This window comes from Carettochelys insculpta, chromosome 4 (genome assembly GCF_033958435.1).
Source record: "Carettochelys insculpta isolate YL-2023 chromosome 4, ASM3395843v1, whole genome shotgun sequence".
Classification (NCBI taxonomy): domain Eukaryota; kingdom Metazoa; phylum Chordata; order Testudines; family Carettochelyidae; genus Carettochelys; species Carettochelys insculpta.
This window is the reverse complement of record NC_134140.1, coordinates 58154636-58172540: the sequence shown is the minus strand read 5'-3', so window position 1 is coordinate 58172540 and position 17905 is coordinate 58154636. Positions and strand designations below refer to the sequence as shown.

The following is a 17905-nucleotide window of genomic DNA, read 5'->3' as shown; positions in this document are numbered from 1 at the left end:
GAAGCACTGAGCCCCAGAAACTAACTGCCTCACAGTGACAGGAAAATGAGGGCGCATCCCTCTTGGTGAATGAGACTTGGCAGTTCTGTTTATTTTGCCAGGGAAAAAAACAAAAAACTTCCCCAGGCAAAACTCTGTTGTTCCATAGGCTGCTCTGCATTATTGTTTGCTTAGCTGGTAATGACGGAAAGAAATCAAAGGGCACACTGAGAGCATTCAATTCATGCTCTCTACAGGAGTCACTTCCAGACTGTAGTTGGCCACACAGCCAACTGTAGCATGTGTGGGCGGGAAGAGAGTGAAGTGGGAAGGAGAAACGCTTGTATTCACTGGCTTTCCTTCTGCTGTCCTTGCCCCTGCTTTGCTCTGTGGGCTGGGCTCCTGCCTGGTGAGTAAGACTCCTTGAGGCCCTTGCCCCACACTGAATCCTGCGGAAAGAAAGTCTGCAAATGGTTCAAGCAAAGAGTTGTAATTACGGCTTTTCTGTTTCACTGAACTGAGGGATCAAGCTGGAAATCCAATGTGAGTATCACTGTTATTTTTAACGTGGTTCAGCATTAGAAGCTGGAGACTTTGCTCTGCTGCCCTTCAGGCATAGTTTACATTTAAAAACCACTTGGATAACAGCCTGGCTTAGAGAAGGCTGCTGTCTCTTTAAAGAGCTTGGGGGATGCAGTGAAACAGGAAGCTTATGATAGAATTCACACATCCCCAATAGCAAATAATGAAGGCTCACAGAAGAGCATTCCATATAGCTATGAACAGCACAGTGGAGTTTCTCCTTTTGGTGCTTTCTTGAGCTTTTCATATATGGTACCGATTTAACTTAGAAAGTTAAAAGTGAAAGTCCCCTTTCCTAAGAACAAGCATACAAAAAAGAGAGGGACTGTGAACGTATCAAGCCAAAAAAAGAAAGAACTTTCTATTTTAAAGCTGTCATTGTCTGCTGGATTTCGGTGAGTGGAAGAAAATACCTATATTTAATAACTTTGACTTAGGGAAAAACTATAGAGGTTTCTCAGTAAACAGAAGTTGTCAATATTTTATACCACAATTACAAACTTAAAAATGCACATGAAATTATGTATAAGAAGTGCCGTTTTCACCTGAAAACACTACATTTGTTAGCACCAGGTTTTAATGTTGGTTTTATCTCTCTGGCTATAGAGATCTATGTGCTAACGCTCATGTGTTGGTATGAAAAGATGAAATATTTTATATCAGATCTCCAATGAGTCTGTAAGCTAACATCATAACCTATTATTTTAAGAAATCATGTGTGTTATGTCAGAAAACCCCCATGGCATTAGTTGTCCCCACCTGTAGCATATCTCAAAGGCTTTTTAAGACAACGGGGCCAGTCCTGTAAGCTGCTCATTGCTGCTTGGGAAACACTCAGCATGTTCAGTTTTGAATGTCACTTGAAGTTGGGAATGTTCAGGACCTTCCAAATGGATTTGGGCTATTTAGTTTCACTTTCATCTGTTTCTTGGCAGCTTCTTTCTCCTGACCTTCCGCACTGAGGACAATGTTGAAATGGCTGGGTTCCAAAAGAGGGTTGTTTAAACAAACATTGTTAGTTTAATAAATATAAGTTGTTAATAAATCTTTTTTCCTTGCTAATATGTTAGAACATGAAAAATGGAAGAATGTTAAAAATCCAATATAACTAGTACTTTCACTTGCTTTCTATATTTCTTTCAAGTGGGGCAGAGAGAATAAAGTCTCTACTGGTTTTTTAAGGTTAAGGTTTCAAAGACCACAGGGAAGTGCTTGTTTTTTTGTAAAAATAGCTGTGATATTTAAGATATTGGAAGATGTCAGTTAGTGTTAGGCTTTCCCCTTGTGGCAGAGTGACCCACCTGAGGTACCTTCTAGCAGCTGAATAAGCACTCCGGCTTTAGCATTGCTCCTTCTGGGTTCTGGTCACCAGTAACGTCACTCAGATTTCTTCTGTACACTAATAGCTGGAGAGGGGCAGTGATTGTGTTACTAAAGCACAGTTTAAATAAGCCATAGCAAAAGCCCCAGCTAGTCCATTTCTCACACCTGGGCTACGTCTACACGTGCACCCAACTTCGAAATAGCTTATTTCGATGTTGCGACATCGAAATAGGCTATTTCGATGAATAACGTCTACACGTCCTCCAGGGCTGGCAACGTCGATGTTCAACTTCGACGTTGCTCAGCCCAACATCGAAATAGGCACAACAAGGGAACGTCTACACGGCAAAGTAGCACACATCGAAATAAGGGAGCCAGGCACAGCTGCAGACAGGGTCACGGGGCGGACTCAACAGCAAGCCGCTCCCTTAAAGGGCCCCTCCCAGACACACTTTCATTAAACAGTGCAAGATACACAGAGCCAACAACTAGTTGCAGACCCTGTATATGCAGCACGGACCCCAGCTGCAGCAGCAGCAGCCAGAAGCCCTGGGCTAAGGGCTGCTGCCCACGGTGACCACAGAGCCCCGCAAGGGCTGGAGAGAGAGTATCTCTCAACCCCCCAGCTGATGGCCGCCATGGAGGACCCCGCTATTTCGATGTTGCGGGACGCGGATCGTCTACACGTCCCTACTTCGATGTTGAACGTCGAAGTAGGGCGCTATTCCCATCCGCTCATGGGGTTAGCGACTTCGACGTCTCGCCGCCTAACGTCGATTTCAACTTCGAAATAGCGCCCGACACGTGTAGACGTGACGGGCGCTATTTCGAAGTTACTGCCGCTACTTCGAAGTAGCGTGCACGTGTAGACGCAGCCCTGGTGAGATAGTTATTAAAATCCTATAGCCTATAATCCAACCCCCATAGTATATACCACATTCCAGCATTTTCCAGCACACACAGGTGCTTCTTCAGTCTTCTTGTGTCACCACAATGGTCTCCCTAGACCTTCTAACTCAAATGCAATCCTACTGTTCCAAGGAGCAGTTCCTCAGGGCCTCTGTGGGATGGAATTATCATCCTCACTTTAGCAGCATCCCTCATTTCCCAGCTCTCTATGCATGGAGTCACCAGTAGATAAAACCCTCTGCTGTTCCCCTGCCTTCCACCCTCTTCCTTGGAAATCTGGCCTTGAACTCTCTGCAGTCCTGGATCTTTGGCTTAGAGGAACAGATACTTACCACTTTTATTTCTCACCTACCTTACTTATGCTCAGGTGTAACTACCTGCTGTTTCCTGGTTACTCTTTGTAGCCAGTCTGCAGTTATGTCCAGTAAGAGCAAAAGTATAATTTAAAATATAATAACTAACTGAAACTTCCTTCAGGGACCACAGGGACCATGTCTTGTGCAATTGTCACCTGCCCTGATGATCTTTCTAGACTCTCTTATTTACAGGACCCAAATGCCTTCTGTTAAACTTCACTTGGGATGCAGCTGGTGAATCAAAGGCATATAGGAGTCTTCTTTTTTTATGGCAAATGCCACTCTGACAGCTTGATATAATGAAATTTTAATTTTGGGCCAAATTTATATTGGCATTTAAAAAAAACACTGAAATAAAAAAATGAAAACATTTCCAATTAGACTTGAAACAACAGAAACAAAGATTTTGGTGATGTTATCAAATTGTGTTATTGTGTATATAGCACAGGTGAAAGTACTTGATTACTTGATAATAGCTGCGTCTACACGTGCACGCTACTTCGAAGTAGCGGCACCAACTTTGAAATAGCGCCCGTCGCGTCTACACGCGTCGGGCGCTATTTCGAAGTTAACTTCGACATTAGGCGGCGAGACGTCGAAGTCGCTAACCTCATGAGGAGATAGGAATAGCGCCCTACTTCGACGTTCAGCGTCGAAGTAGGGACCGTGTAGACGATCCGCGTCCCGCAACGTCGAAATTGCTGGGTCCTCCATGGCGGCCATCAGCTGGGGGGTTGAGAGATGCTCTCTCTCCAGCCCCTGCGGGGCTCTATGGTCACCGTGGGCAGCAGCCCTTAGCCCAGGGCTTCTGGCTGCTTCTGCGGCAGCTGGGGATCTATGCTGCAGGCACAGGGTCTGCAACCAGTTGTCAGCTCTGTGTATCTTGTGTTGTTTAGTGCAACTGTGTCTGGGAGGGGCCCTTTAAGGGAGCGGCTGGCTGTTGAGTCCGCCCTGTGACCCTGTCTGCAGCTGTGCCTGGCATCCCTATTTCGATGTGTGCTACTTTGACGTGTAGACGTTCCCTTGCTGCGCCTATTTCGATGTTGGGCTGAGCAATGTCGAAGTTGAACATCAACGTTGCCGGCCCTGGAGGACGTGTAGACGTTATTCATCGAAATAGACTATTTCGATGTTGGCTGCACGTGTAGACGTAGCCAATAAGTGCTAATATACACACTTTACCTTTTTCTTTTGTAGATAGAACAATGAGAGAGCTCCTTCCCAATTGGGCCTGCTTGTCTTTCAGTCTGTTGATCTTCTCCTGGCTCTGTGTAACAGCCAAGCACCAATGTACGATCAGAAATCAAGTGGCGGACTGTAGTCATCTAAAGCTGACTCAAATACCTTCAGATCTCCCAATTAACATAACAGTGTTGGACATTTCTCATAACCAGCTGAACAAGCTACCTCCTGAAAATTTCACAAAGTACAGCCAGCTTATTTACTTGGATGCAGGATACAACTCACTCTCTAAACTGCAGCCACGACTGTGCCAAACCTTGCCCCTGTTAAAAGTTTTGAAGCTGCAACATAATCAGTTGCATGAACTCACTGACAATATTTTTGCTTCCTGTTCCAGCCTGACTGAGCTCAATTTAGGGTACAACATAATAAAAATAAAAAGCAATCCTTTCAAACACCTGAAGGTAAGAATAGAAATATTCTTCATTTTCGAAGAGGAAAAGAGAAGAAATTACTGAATTAAAATCCAGAGAAGGTCATGGTCCTCATCTGAGAAGGTCCAATACACTTAGACTTGTGAAAAATTCAATTTTTAATTAGTATAATTTTGTCAGCCAATACTGTTCTTTATTTTTAAACATTTTATTATTTTGTCATTTCGAATGTTCAGAGCTATGGGAAATTATGGGAGAGGCTAGACAATTATTTAATGGCAGTAGATGTTGAGAATCAAAAAGTTAAACTGTTAAAACCCAACTTGGTACCATCATATGTCAAAATGTAAAAGATAAATAGCCTTCAGTCAAGCTCAAACAACATGTTACTAACTTTGCCTATCTATAGCTTTTTATTATAATTGATGGAATTATTTCCTCTTAGTTTGTCTGTACACATTGAAATCAATGTTTACTGTCACTTACTGCTAAATAGCTATGCCTTCCAAGCCTAAATGTACTCTTCTTCATTCTCTGGAGAAGAAGCAACCTATTGTTACTATTTACTTCTTCAATTCCTGTATGTTTCTAAAAAGTAGATCAGATAAAGTCTACCAGATTAGGGCAAAATAGGATCTCTGCCATCTCTGTGGGTCCTTCCTTATATCCCCTTCTTCTTGGGCCGAGGCCTTTTTGTATATAGGATCTGAGGTTTGTGATGGCAGGAGGATAGCAAGTGGGCAGCTCTGGAGAAGTGGATGAGGGTGCCGGCAAAACTTGTGTTCGGGTATCTTTCCCCATCCAGCCCTGTAGAAATGAGAGGAGATAATACAACCTGGGGAAAATGAAAAAATTGGGCAGGAAAAACAGCAGCATTTCAACTGACTTCAAATCTCATAAATTTACTGAAAGTTTTTCTCCTTTACAGCCAGTTCTAGAAGGTAGTATGTTCTGTGTGTCAACTTCCCATATTCCAAACACAGACACTGGAGACTTTCTTTAACAAGCTGTGGGACTACATTTCTTTCATGTTTAGGCCTCTGTGAGCTTTTGTAGCTTATATGAAATGGTAGCTAACCAACATGGTCATCTCCTTAGAATTTGTCAGCATTCTTCTACCTTGGGTGGCTGTGAAAGATCAGAGTCCAAAGGTGATCATTAAACTGATCTTTGGTAGCTCAAGAGAGTTTTGTGGTTGACCTGACAAGTTAAGCTCAGAAATCACCAGAATCATAGAACTGCTCTGGCTATGCTCACGGCATTCTCTCTCTGCTACTTAGGAATTACTCCAGAGTGTGGAGATAAGTGGTCATTTAAATAAACAGGTTTTGTGCCAATGCCGTTTCAGGGCCACAGTCTAGCCTTAGCTAACACTATGAGGATGGCAAAGTATTATTATACTTCCCATTTTTATTTGAGGAAATAGACACTCAACGGCTGCGTCTACACGTGCACGCTACTTCGAAGTAGCGGCAGTAACTTCGAAATAGCGCCCGTCACGTCTACACGTGTTGGGCGCTATTTCGAAGTTGAAATCGACGTTAGGCGGCGAGACGTCGAAGTCGCTAACCCCATGAGCGGATGGGAATAGCGCCCTACTTCGACGTTCAACATCGAAGTAGGGACGTGTAGACGATCCGCGTCCCGCAACATCGAAATAGCGGGGTCCTCCATGGCGGCCATCAGCTGGGGGGTTGAGAGATACTCTCTCTCCAGCCCTTGCGGGGCTCTGTGGTCACCGTGGGCAGCAGCCCTTAGCCCAGGGCTTCTGGCTGCTGCTGCTGCAGCTGGGGGTCCGTGCTGCATATACAGGGTCTGCAACTAGTTGTTGGCTCTGTGTATCTTGCACTGTTTAATGAAAGTGTGTCTGGGAGGGGCCCTTTAAGGGAGCGACTTGCTGTTGAGTCCACCCCGTGACCCTGTCTGCAGCTGTGCCTGGCTCCCTTATTTCGATGTGTGCTACTTTGGCGTGTAGACGTTCCCTCGCTGTGCCTATTTCGATGTTGGGCTGAGCAACGTTGAAGTTGAACATCAACGTTGCCAGCCCTGGAGGACGTGTAGACGTTATTCATCGAAATAGCCTATTTCGATGTCGCAACATCGAAATAAGCTATTTCGAAGTTGGGTGCACGTGTAGACGTAGCCAACAATATTAACAAGCTTGCACAAGGTCACAAATGATCAGAATTAAAGTCTGTGAATGTCAATGTTTACTGTATTAATATATTAAACTTTAGTGTCTCCTGGTGGGGTTGCCAACTTTCTATTGGCGTAAAACTAAACACCCTAGAGGCCTCACCCCACTCACAAAATTCCCCAACCCTCACTTTCACTTAGCTCGAGTTGGCGGTTGGGGTGTCAGAGGGGATAAGGGCTCTGAATGAGGGTTCAGGTTCTGGCAGCAGGTGAGGACTCCAAGCTGGGGCAGGTAGTTGGGGTGCAGGAGACGGTGAGGAGCGTGGATTCTGCAGTGTGGTTGTGAATGAGGAGATTGATGTGTATGAGAGTGTGCCAGGCTGGTGGGGGTGGGGGTGGGGGTGAATCGGAAAGATTCCAAATGCAGGAGGGAACTGCAGATTGAGGTAGGGGATTGGGGTGCAGGAGGGGGTGAAGACTTTTGAGGGGTTCAGGGTGTGATATGGAGCTCTGGTCAGGGGCAAGAGGTTGAGATGCAGCAGGTGACACCTCTGGGATGGGGGTGAAGGCTGTCAGGTGGACCCAGGGATACAGGGTTTGGGATGCCAGACAGGGCTCCATGTTTGGGAGAGGCAAAGGCCTAGGAGTTGGGGTGCAAGAGGGGGCATGGAGTATGGGGTCTGGGCTAAGAGTTGGGTGTAGGAGGAGGTACAGGCTCTAGATTGGCGCCGTGGGCTTTGAGGCGGGCTCTGGGATGAGGACTTTGGGGTATAGGAGGGGTTCTGGTTTTGGGGGACTCAGGGCTGGCACAGGTGTTTGAGGCTTGGGGTTACCATGGGCAGTTTCTGGTCAGTGACGCTAAGGCAGGCTGTCTGCTTCTCCTGGGGCACTGAGCTGCACTTCGGAAGCACCTAGCAGGTCCAGCTCTTACGTAGGATTGGCAGGAGGGGGCGAGGTGCTGTGATGACCCATGCATGCTGCACTTGCTTGCAAGGGCAGTACCCCTTCAATTCACATTGGCTGGGAACTGGCCCATAGGAGTGCAGACCTGATGCTCAAGACACGGGGGGCAATGCATGGAGCCCCATGACCTCTGCCCCCACCTACAAGTTGGACCTGCTGGACACTTCCAGGGTGCAGCAGGGTGTCCCAGGACAGGAAGGGAATAGCTTGTTTGGGCTCTGCAGCACTGCTGACTGGACTTTTAATGGCCTGGTCGGCGGTGTTGACAGAAGCCACCCGGATGCCTTTTCCATCAGGTGTTCCAGTTAAAAACCAGGCACCTGGTCACCCTAATTCCCAGTTTACTTTACGTCTCAATTTGATCACTTCTGAAATGAGGACTGTGATAATACTTCATTTGTAATCTCAAAAGGCATAGCAAAAGTGGGTGGTAATATTTAGTTATATTTTAAACATGAGGGAGTTAGTAATACAATAAGCTATGACCTACTGTGCATGAGACAAAAAAGATTTTACCCTCCATTTCATTTAATTAACATAGCACAGGAGAGCATGGTGAAGGGCAAAAATGGTTCTAAGCTTTCTTTGTGATGATTTCTGGTATTCTGGCTTTTCTGAATAACTTCCCCTTAGCCCTGTGCTTCATTTAACTGCTAAGTAAAATGTAACACTTTTTATTTCATCGGAATGTTGAAATGCAAATAGTGTTTACTAATTGAAGGGATTAAGACCACTCAGAGTGAGTTGAGAACTGGGCTGTTGGCTATTCTTTAGGCCTTTAGTGAGAGAACTTTTAGATAAGCTACTTGCTTTTTACCAGGTCTAGATCAGCCAATGGCCAAGGCTGGAGATAGCTCACGGGTTCCTTTTCCCTGTGTGTGAAGTCAGGGGGTTTTCGTCTGTGGGACACTGGAGGCTGGCAGCCTGCTGCCGTAAGGGTTCCCGTAATGGGTGACATCTGATGTAGACAGACTATTTATTGCCTTCCAGTGTGTTACTCCATGTGACAACCTGCATCCTAATTGTGGTCATGTGACCAATTTTTAACCTCAGACTGGCTAAAATAATTCAAGAGGTATCTAATTTGTTGTATTTTCACCTGTTTTCTTTCCTCAGAATTTGCACATACTGGATGTATCTCAAAATCATTTGCTTTCTACAAAATTAGGATCCCAGCAGCAGCTGGAGAGCCTTCATGAGCTTATATTGTCAGAGAATAAAATCACTGAGTTAAAAAAAGAAGAACTAGATTTTCTTAGCAACACTTCCTTAAGTAGGCTTGACTTATCATCAAATCCACTGAAAGAGGTAAGATAATACAAGTCCACATCCTCGGCTGGTATAAATTATTTACACCAGCTGCAAATCTGACCCATAATTTTTCTATATTCCAATCACTGATTAAAAATAGCATTTATTTGGTCAGAGGTAATATTGTGTGGCTGCAATAAATTACCCATTGCCTTATTCTTGGTATCATGAGTTGGTTTATTATGCAAGTGGAGTGATGTTTTGCATTAACTACTCATTTCTTTTTGCTTACGTGTTTGGAATAGGTAAATGATGCCATATTGTTATCACTCAGTCTTTGCTAGTAGTAAAAGGCGTGACCCAGTTTCCACTAAAATAAATGGGAACAGGATCAGGTCACAATTAGCAACCAAAAATACATCTACACTGACTGCATTTTAAACCTCTGGCAGTGAGTCTGAGAGCTCAGATCTGCAGACTGGCCCATACTAAAAACAGCTACATTTCGATAAAGGGTTTGGGCTCTGAAAGTTGGGCAGGGAAAGGCGTCGGAGCCTAGGCTCTAGTCCAGGGGTCTGCAAACTGTGGCACTGGAGCCACATGCAGCTCTTTGAGGATTTCTTTGTGGTTCCCGATGGTATAATTTCAAAGTGAAAAACAAAAAAATCCCTCCTGATTATTTTTGATAAACGGTGAAAATCTAAAAGCCCCAAAATGAACAGGTCATATCTAAATATCAAATGATACGTGATCTCAGAACTTTGGATAATACACTCCCCCGTCCCCGTGTCCTCCAGAGGGAGAGAATGTTTGGGAACGAAAGTCAGGAAGATAGTGGTACAAACATGCAGATCAAGTGTGATGAAATGGAATATGTAAAATGTTTGTGAACATACTGCAGTAAACACGTATCACATTACAAATCATTGTGTATGGACTGTTCTTAAAATAGGGGTCATAAAAATATGGTTTGACATTATTTATTAAGGACCATCTCCTAGGCTGTGGCGACACTTGGCCAAAACTTCAAAATGGCCATGCAAATGGGCCATTTCAAAGATTACCAATGAGGCGCTGAATTGAATATTCAGTGCCTCATTAGCATTAGGACACTTCTGGCCGTGGCACTTTGAAAGCGCCGCTTTCAAAAGCACGTGGCTCGGTGCGGCTACACGGGGGTCATTTTCGAAAGGACCCCGCACCTTTCAAAATCCCCTTATTGCCCTCCGCTGAGAGGAATAAGGGGATTTTGAAAGGTGCGGGGTCCATTCGAAAAGGACCCCTGTGTAGCCGCGCTGAGCCGCGGGCTTTCGAAAGCGGTGCTTTTGAAGGGCCGCGGCCGGAAGTGTCCTAATGCTGATGAGGCACTGAATATTCAATTTAGCGCCTCATTGGTAATCTTCGAAATGGCCATTTGCATAGCCATTTTGAAGTTTTGGCCAAGTGTGGTTACAGCCGTATTCTCATGCATTGCAGCTCTTGAATTATTGAGCTTTTTACTGAATTAGAAAAAAATGGCACTTCTTGCTATTTTGATTGCCGACCCCTGCTTTAATCCAAGCCACAGCTTCTGCACTGCTGCTTTTAGTACAATAAGTAGAGGCCTGTGAGCTTGTCTGTAGATTAGGCCTCTGAAATTTGCTGCCATGAATTTTAAAAAGAAGTGTAGACATAGCCTAAGAGCACCCATTTAACCCAAGTAGCTATAGAAGACAACCAGCAACACAGCATGCAATGAATGCTCAAAATAGCCATCTTTTTTCCCTATACTTAGCGGTCTGCTAAAGAAATGCAACAAAATACCATGAGAACAGAAAATGTTGTCTTTTTTCATGTTTGTTTTCCTTCTTTCTCTATTGCAATGTGCTCCCATGCATTGTATTCTCTTTCCAATTGCCCTTCCTGTCATCACTGTTACCCTTTTTGCCTACCTGCATATTTTTAACTAATTTTGTTTTTCTCATCTTCCTTTCTGCTCCCTCCTGCATATTTCTCCCCTCTCTTGTGGCATCACCTCTCTGACACTTTTAACTGAAGTTCCAATGGCTCTGGTGATTGATGTGTCGTACTAGAACCACCAACCTCAGGGATTCATTCCTTGTTCTGTCATAAACAGTCCTCTGATATTTTGGACAAACTCTTTAGCCAGGGTGTCCCTTCATTCCCTAAGCTTTCCCTAGAGATGGTTCTAAGCTAAGTTCATTCATGTATGCAGAGAGATCAGATACTATGTAAAAGAGCACAGTAAAAAAGCACACAAGTAGATTAAAAAATAGATGGCCTCTATCCAAGTTTATTCCCTGCATGCTATTTTATATACTACACATGCACACTGCAGTCAGTACAGCATTAAAATATGGTCCTGCTCTGAAAAGTGATTGCAAAAATGGCATTGCAGAGTTCTGAATTTGTCTCTCCCTGGCCGTGTCTACACTAGCCAAAAACTTTGAAATGGCCGTGCAAATGGCCATTTCGAAGTTTACTAATGAAGCACTGAAATATGTATTCAGTGCCTCATTAGCATGCGGGCAGCTGTGGCACTTTGAAATTGACGCGGCTCTCCGCCGCGTGGCTCATCCAGATGGGGCTCCTTTTCAAAAGGATTCCGGCTACTTCAAAGTCCCCTTATTCCTATGAGCAGATGGGAATAAGGGGACTTTGAAGTAGGCAGGGTCCTTTCAAAAAGGAGCCCCGTCTGGATGAGCAGTGCGGCGGCGAGCCGCGTCACTTTCGAAGTGCTGCGGCCGCCCGCATGCTAATGAGGCACTGAATACATATTTCAGCGCTTCATTAGTAAACTTCGAAATGGCCATTTGCACGGCCATTTCAAAGTTTTTGGCTAGTGTAGACACGGCCAGGGAGAGACAAATTCAGAACTCTGCAATGCCATTTTTGCAATCACTTTTCAGAGCAGGACCATATTTTAATGCTGTACTGACTCCAGTGTGTATGTGTAGTATATAAAATAGCATGCAGGGAATAAACTTGGATAGAGGCCATCTATTTTTTAATCTACTTGTGTTTTTGGCTAGTATAAACGTAGCCCCTGACTTTCAGGTTATGCATACTCATTTCAGAAGTAAATTGTTTTTCGTTTGTTTGTTTTTTGTTGTCCCTGCTCCTCTACTTCTGCAAACACAATGGAGTACCTGAAAATCCGACTGTGTTCTTTCTGGCTCATGTATTTGAATTATTTGTGTCTACCACTTATCAATTCTGGCAACAAAACAATAGAAAGGGCAAACATTCTGATTTGTGCCTACCATTTATTTTATGGCAGCAAATGTATAGGGTCTAGTTTTGGGAGTGCCTTTTGTGAGCACAAAAAGGAGACTGTGTTTTTTGGCTGTTATTGTGGGCCTAAATACTTTATTTTTGCAGTGTACCAAAGTATATCCATGTTCTCTTTCATTTAGGCTATGTCTGCACTACAGAGATCTTTTGAAAGAAATCCTTTCAGAAGATCTCTTCCAAAAGAATTTATTTTGACAGAGTGCGCCCACACACAAAAAAGCAGATCAAATGAGTGGTTTGCTCTTTCGAAAGAGTGTCCACACAGCTCCCCCACTCTTTTGAAAGAAGGTGTTTGTCCTGAAGCAGGAGTGGAAGAGAGCTTTTGAAACAACCGCTGACTTCTTTTGATTTAGTTTTGAAAGAACGCTTTTTGTGTGTAGACATGCCACAGGATCTTTCAAAAGAGCCCCCTTCTTTCGAAAAATCTTTCAAAAGAACTTGCTAGTGTAGATGCAGCCTTAGGCTGTGGCCGCACTTGGTCAGACCTTCAAAATGGCCATGCTAATGGCCAAATCAAAGAATACTAATGAGGTGCTGAATATTCCATTAGCATTTGCACACTTCCAGCCACAGCACTTCGAAAGCGCTGCTTTCGAAAGCACGCAGTTCGGTGTACTTACACGGAGATCCTTTTCAAAAGGACACCCGTGTAGCCATGACGAGCCAAGTGCATTCGAAAGCAGCACTTTTGAAGTGCCGCGGCCAGAAGCGTGTGAATGCTAATGAGGCACTGAATATTCAATTCAGAGCCTTATTAGTATTCTTCAATGTGGCCATTAGCATGTTCATTTCGAAGGTTTGGCCAATTGTGGCCACAGCCTTAGCATCATATTGACACTTCTTGACACTAAATCAGTAAATGAAACCTCACAGGAAATACACAGCAGAAAGATTTGTTATATATATTTACAGATTTCAAAGTTACTGGTAAAGATGCAGCATTACATAAGAATAAGACACTGAATTCTAATTACCTTTCATGTCTCTAATGGAAAACCTACCTTACTTTACAGAACTGATGCAAAATATTAAATTTCAGTGGAATTATTACAGTATTTTGAACCGCTACTCAGGAAATATAACACATTTTGGCTACGTCTATGCTAGCCAAAAACTTCTAAATGGCCATGCAAATGGCCTTTTCGAAGTTTACTAATGAAGCGCTGGAATACATATTCAGCGCCTCATTAGCATGTGGGTGGCCGCGGCACTTCGAAATTGACACGGCTTGCCACCGCGCTGCTCATCCAGATGGGGCTCCTTTTTGAAAGGACCCCGCCTACTTCAAAGTCTCCTTATTCCCATCTGCTCATAGGAATAAGGGGACTTCGAAGTAGCCGGGGTCCTTTCGAAAAGGAGCCCTGTTTGGACAAGCCGCACGGCGGCAAGCCGCATCAATTTCGAAGTGCCGCGGCCGCCCGCATGCTAATGAGGCGCTGAACATGTATTTCAGCGCTTCATTAGTAAATTTCGAAATGGCTATTTGCATAGCCATTTTGAAGTTTTGGGCTAGTGTTGACACGGCCTTTAAAACAAAATTTCATAAAGTCCTGTGGAATTTAGTGAAAATCTACAAGTTATTTTAGATTGTGGGCTTGGTCTTTGGTAATGCTTGGAAGAACTTTCAAAGTTTTGGCTTGGTAGAACTTTCGTAAGTGAATTTTTTTTTTAATGTCAGAACCATTATTTTTGTCTCCCTTTTAGTTTCACACAGGCTGTTTTCATGCAATTGGAAACCTCTACGGCCTTGAGCTGAACAACATTGAGCTTGGTGAAAATCATACAGAAAAACTTTGCTCTGAATTATCTGGTACAAGAGTTCAGAACCTCTCACTGAGCCAGGTCCAGCTTTCTTATATTCACAAGTCAACCTTCCAGGGACTGAAAGCAACAAACCTCACATCTTTAAACCTTTCCAAAAATTATTTGTCCGCTATAGGAAATGACTCTTTTGTTTGGCTGTCAAACTTAGAGAATTTAAATCTAGAGGATAATAAGATTTATCAGTTGTCTTCCCATTCATTGTATGGATTGTCCAGTGTCAAATATTTGAATCTGAGAAGATCACATATCAGAAAAATTGATGATTTCTCCTTTCATTGGCTAAGCCACTTAGAGTATCTCTTTATAGACAGCAACAGCGTTCAAGAAATTACTCCTAAAACGTTCACTGGATTGGACAATCTGAAATATTTGAGCCTATGTAATTGGACCAGTGGATTAGAAATAATAACTAATAAAACATTTTCATCACTTGCTAACTCTACTCTGCAATTTCTTAATCTTACAAAAAGTAGAATCACAAAAATAGAAAGTGGAGCATTTTCTTGGCTGGGACACCTAAAAATTCTTGATTTGGGACTCAATGAAATTAATCAAGTGCTCACAGGTCTTGAGTTTAAAGGTCTGCAAAACGTCGAGGATATCTACCTTTCTTACAATAAACAGTTGACTTTGACAAGAAAATCATTTGCTTTTGTTCCAAGTCTTAGAAAACTTATGCTACGCAAGGTTGCTTGTAGCAGTCTGGACCTCACTCCTTCACCTTTTCACCCTCTGCGGAATCTAACCATCCTGGATATCAGCAACAACAATCTAGCTAACGTAAGAGATGATCTGTTTGATGGACTTCACAAACTTGAAATTTTGGATTTGCAACATAATAACTTGGCTCGACTTTGGAAACATGCCAATCCAGGTGGCCCTGTCCTTTTTTTAAAAGATCTTCTTAACCTGCATATACTTAATTTGAAGTCTAATGGCTTTGATGAAATTCCAGTACAAGTTTTTAAGGGTTTGTTTCAATTAAGAAGCTTGGATTTAGGATCAAATAATTTGAACTTGCTTCCAGCATCTTTGTTTGATGACCAGAGATCTCTGAATTCATTGACCCTTCAGAAAAATCTTATAACATCTGTTGAAGAGGAAGTGTTTGGGACAGTTTTCAAGAACCTAAGAGAGCTGGAGATGGGTTCCAATCCATTTGACTGCACCTGTGAAAGTATCTCCTGGTTTGTTAATTGGCTTAATGTGACCCAAACAAACATACCTGGATTAGATACCCATTACCTTTGCAACACCCCACCTAAATATCATAGTAGTTTGGTGATGTATTTTGACATTTCACCCTGCAAGGATAGTGCCCCTTTTAAATTATTGTATATAATAAGCAGTACAGTAATAATGCTCCTCATCTTTACTGTCATTCTCATCCATTTTGAAGGCTGGAGAATAGGATTTTACTGGAATGTGACAGTCAATCGAGTACTTGGTTTTACCGAAATAGACAGACAACAGGAAGAATTTGATTATGATGCCTACATTATTCATGCAAGAAGGGACAGAAATTGGGTATCCAAGAACTTTATTCCTCTGGAAGAAAACAATCAGTCTCAATTTAGGTTTTGTTTAGAGGAACGAGACTTTGAAGCAGGCATCTCTGAGTTTGAAGCCACTATTAATAGTATAAAAAGAAGTCGAAAGATTATCTTTGTTGTCACTGAACATCTTTTAAAAGATCCATGGTGCAAAAAGTGAGTACAGTATATGATCTGTGTGTGTGTCTCCATGAATAATACTTGTTCAGTAGATCTTTAATACAGTCATTTCTAAGACAGTGCTTTACGTTCTTGAAAACAAAGTGAAGGGCGAAATATACTTGTGACATGGGTGTGACTGGGGTAGTTGCTCTAAAATGTAATGGAGGTACTCCGGGTGAACCCTAGGCTGTGGCTACACTAGCCCCTGCCTTTTGGAAGGGTATGCTAATGAGCCACTTGGACATATGCTAATAAGGTGCTTCCGTGAATATGCAGTGCCTCATTAGCATAACGGTGGCCTCAGGTATTTCGAAAACGTCATTTTTGAAATGCACGCTGCCCAGGTAGATGGGGGTCTTTCGAAGGGCCCCACCAGACTTCAAAAGCCACTTCTTTCCATTTGACTCTGAAGTCTGGGGAGTCCTTTTGAAAGGACCCTTTTTACATGCGCAGCGTCCATTTCAAAAGCAGCACTTTCAAAATGCATGTGGCTGCCATTATGCTAATAAGGTACTGTTTATTCATAGTAGCACCTCATTAGCATCTGCTGAAGTGTCTCATTAGCATACCCCTTTCAAGAGTCGGGAGCTAGTGTCCCAACAGCCCTAATGTAACGGGAAGCAGAATTTGGCTCATAGTCTACCTGCTTGTCTAGCCGGTCACACCATCGTCTTTAACATGATTTTCCATAGAAATAAATGCTTGAAATAACAGAGTGATTGCTGAGGTTGCTAATATATGAAAATCCTGTTGGAGTCAGGACTTTACCATTGCCAATTCATGAGGCTGACACAAAGAATACTAAGTGAGACTAAAATTGAGACAAGTAACAGAGAGCTAGCCGTGTTAGTTTGTACGCCAACAAAACAAAGCAGCAGAAATGTAGCTCTTTAAAGACTAACAAAATGATTTATTCCGTGATGAGTACTTTTTTATTCTGAAGAAGTGTGTCTGTCCCATGAAAGTTCATCACGGAATAAATCATATTGTTTGTCTGTAAAGTGCTGCATTCTGCTGCTTTGTTTTGTTAAAATTGAGACAGTTGATTTGGAAATCAGATTTTTGTTTAGTTTAATTAAAAATAATGATGTACTTCTGCAATAACAGTACTATTATAAAGATTAAATGTTACCTATGTACAAATTAAAGCCCTAATGCTGCACTAACCTTTGTGGAGCTATAACAGAAAATTATTTTGATGTCCCTCATCAGCTGATTGAATGGTTCGTAAGTTCTGTGTAAGTAAAGTATAAAGGATGTATGTTTGAGACACTGATTTTAAGTGCCTTATTTTTTGCTTAAGGTTCAAGGTATACCATGCTGTCCAACAAGCTATTGAGCAAAGTCGGGATTCCATCATACTGATCTTTCTTCATGACATTCCAGATTACAAACTGAATAATGCACTTTGCTTGAGAAGAGGAATGTTCAAATCTCACTGCATCTTGGAATGGCCAGCTCAGAAAGAACGGGTGAATGCATTTATTCAGCAATTAAAAATGGCACTTAAATCCAGTAGCAACATATCCTGAATTTTGAAGTATAAGATTGACCTACTAGGATAGATACCACTCCAGACTGACTAAAGGACAACCAATCCACAGCAACTTCTATATTTCTCCTCTAATGCGCTTTTCAATTTTTATCACAAAAAATGAGCCCCTTTAAAAAAGAGCAGAAATAGAGAGAGTGAAGAGATGGGTGGTGAGAATGATTACGAGCATGGTAAACTTCCACATAAAGGAATGCTGAAAAGACTGAGATAGTTTACCGTAGAGAGAAAATGTGATACAAATATATCAAAGTAATGAATGCTAGAGAAGGGGCATGCATCTTCACCTGTAGTCCTTGGCTACGTCTACACGTGCCCCAAACTTCGAAATGGCCATGCAAATGGCCATTTTGAAGTTTACTAATGAAGCGCTGAAATGCATATTCAGCACTTCATTAGCATGCG

At 42.8% G+C, this 17905-nt stretch overlaps 1 protein-coding gene across 1 annotated transcript; it reads left to right on the top strand.

Annotated features, from left to right (window-relative positions):
- The first annotated feature begins 458 nt into the window (after positions 1-458).
- Positions 459-17689, top strand: TLR3 (toll like receptor 3). Its single transcript, XM_074991835.1, has 5 exons — positions 459-522; positions 4347-4795; positions 8981-9172; positions 14114-15942; positions 17252-17689. The coding sequence occupies exons 2-5, from the start codon at positions 4355-4357 to the stop codon at positions 17478-17480; spliced, it is 2691 nt and encodes an 896-aa protein (XP_074847936.1). The 5' UTR covers positions 459-522; positions 4347-4354; the 3' UTR covers positions 17481-17689.
- The last annotated feature ends 216 nt before the right edge of the window (positions 17690-17905 follow it).

Coding starts and splice junctions, on each gene's coding strand:
- TLR3 (XM_074991835.1), top strand. CDS start 4,355: ATGAGAGAGCTCCTTCCCAATTGGGCCTGCTTGTCTTTCAGTCTGTTG. Junction 9,173..14,113: donor CATCAAATCCACTGAAAGAG/GTAAGATAATAC, acceptor TCTCCCTTTTAG/TTTCACACAGGCTGTTTTCA. Junction 15,943..17,251: donor AAAGATCCATGGTGCAAAAA/GTGAGTACAGTA, acceptor TTTTTGCTTAAG/GTTCAAGGTATACCATGCTG.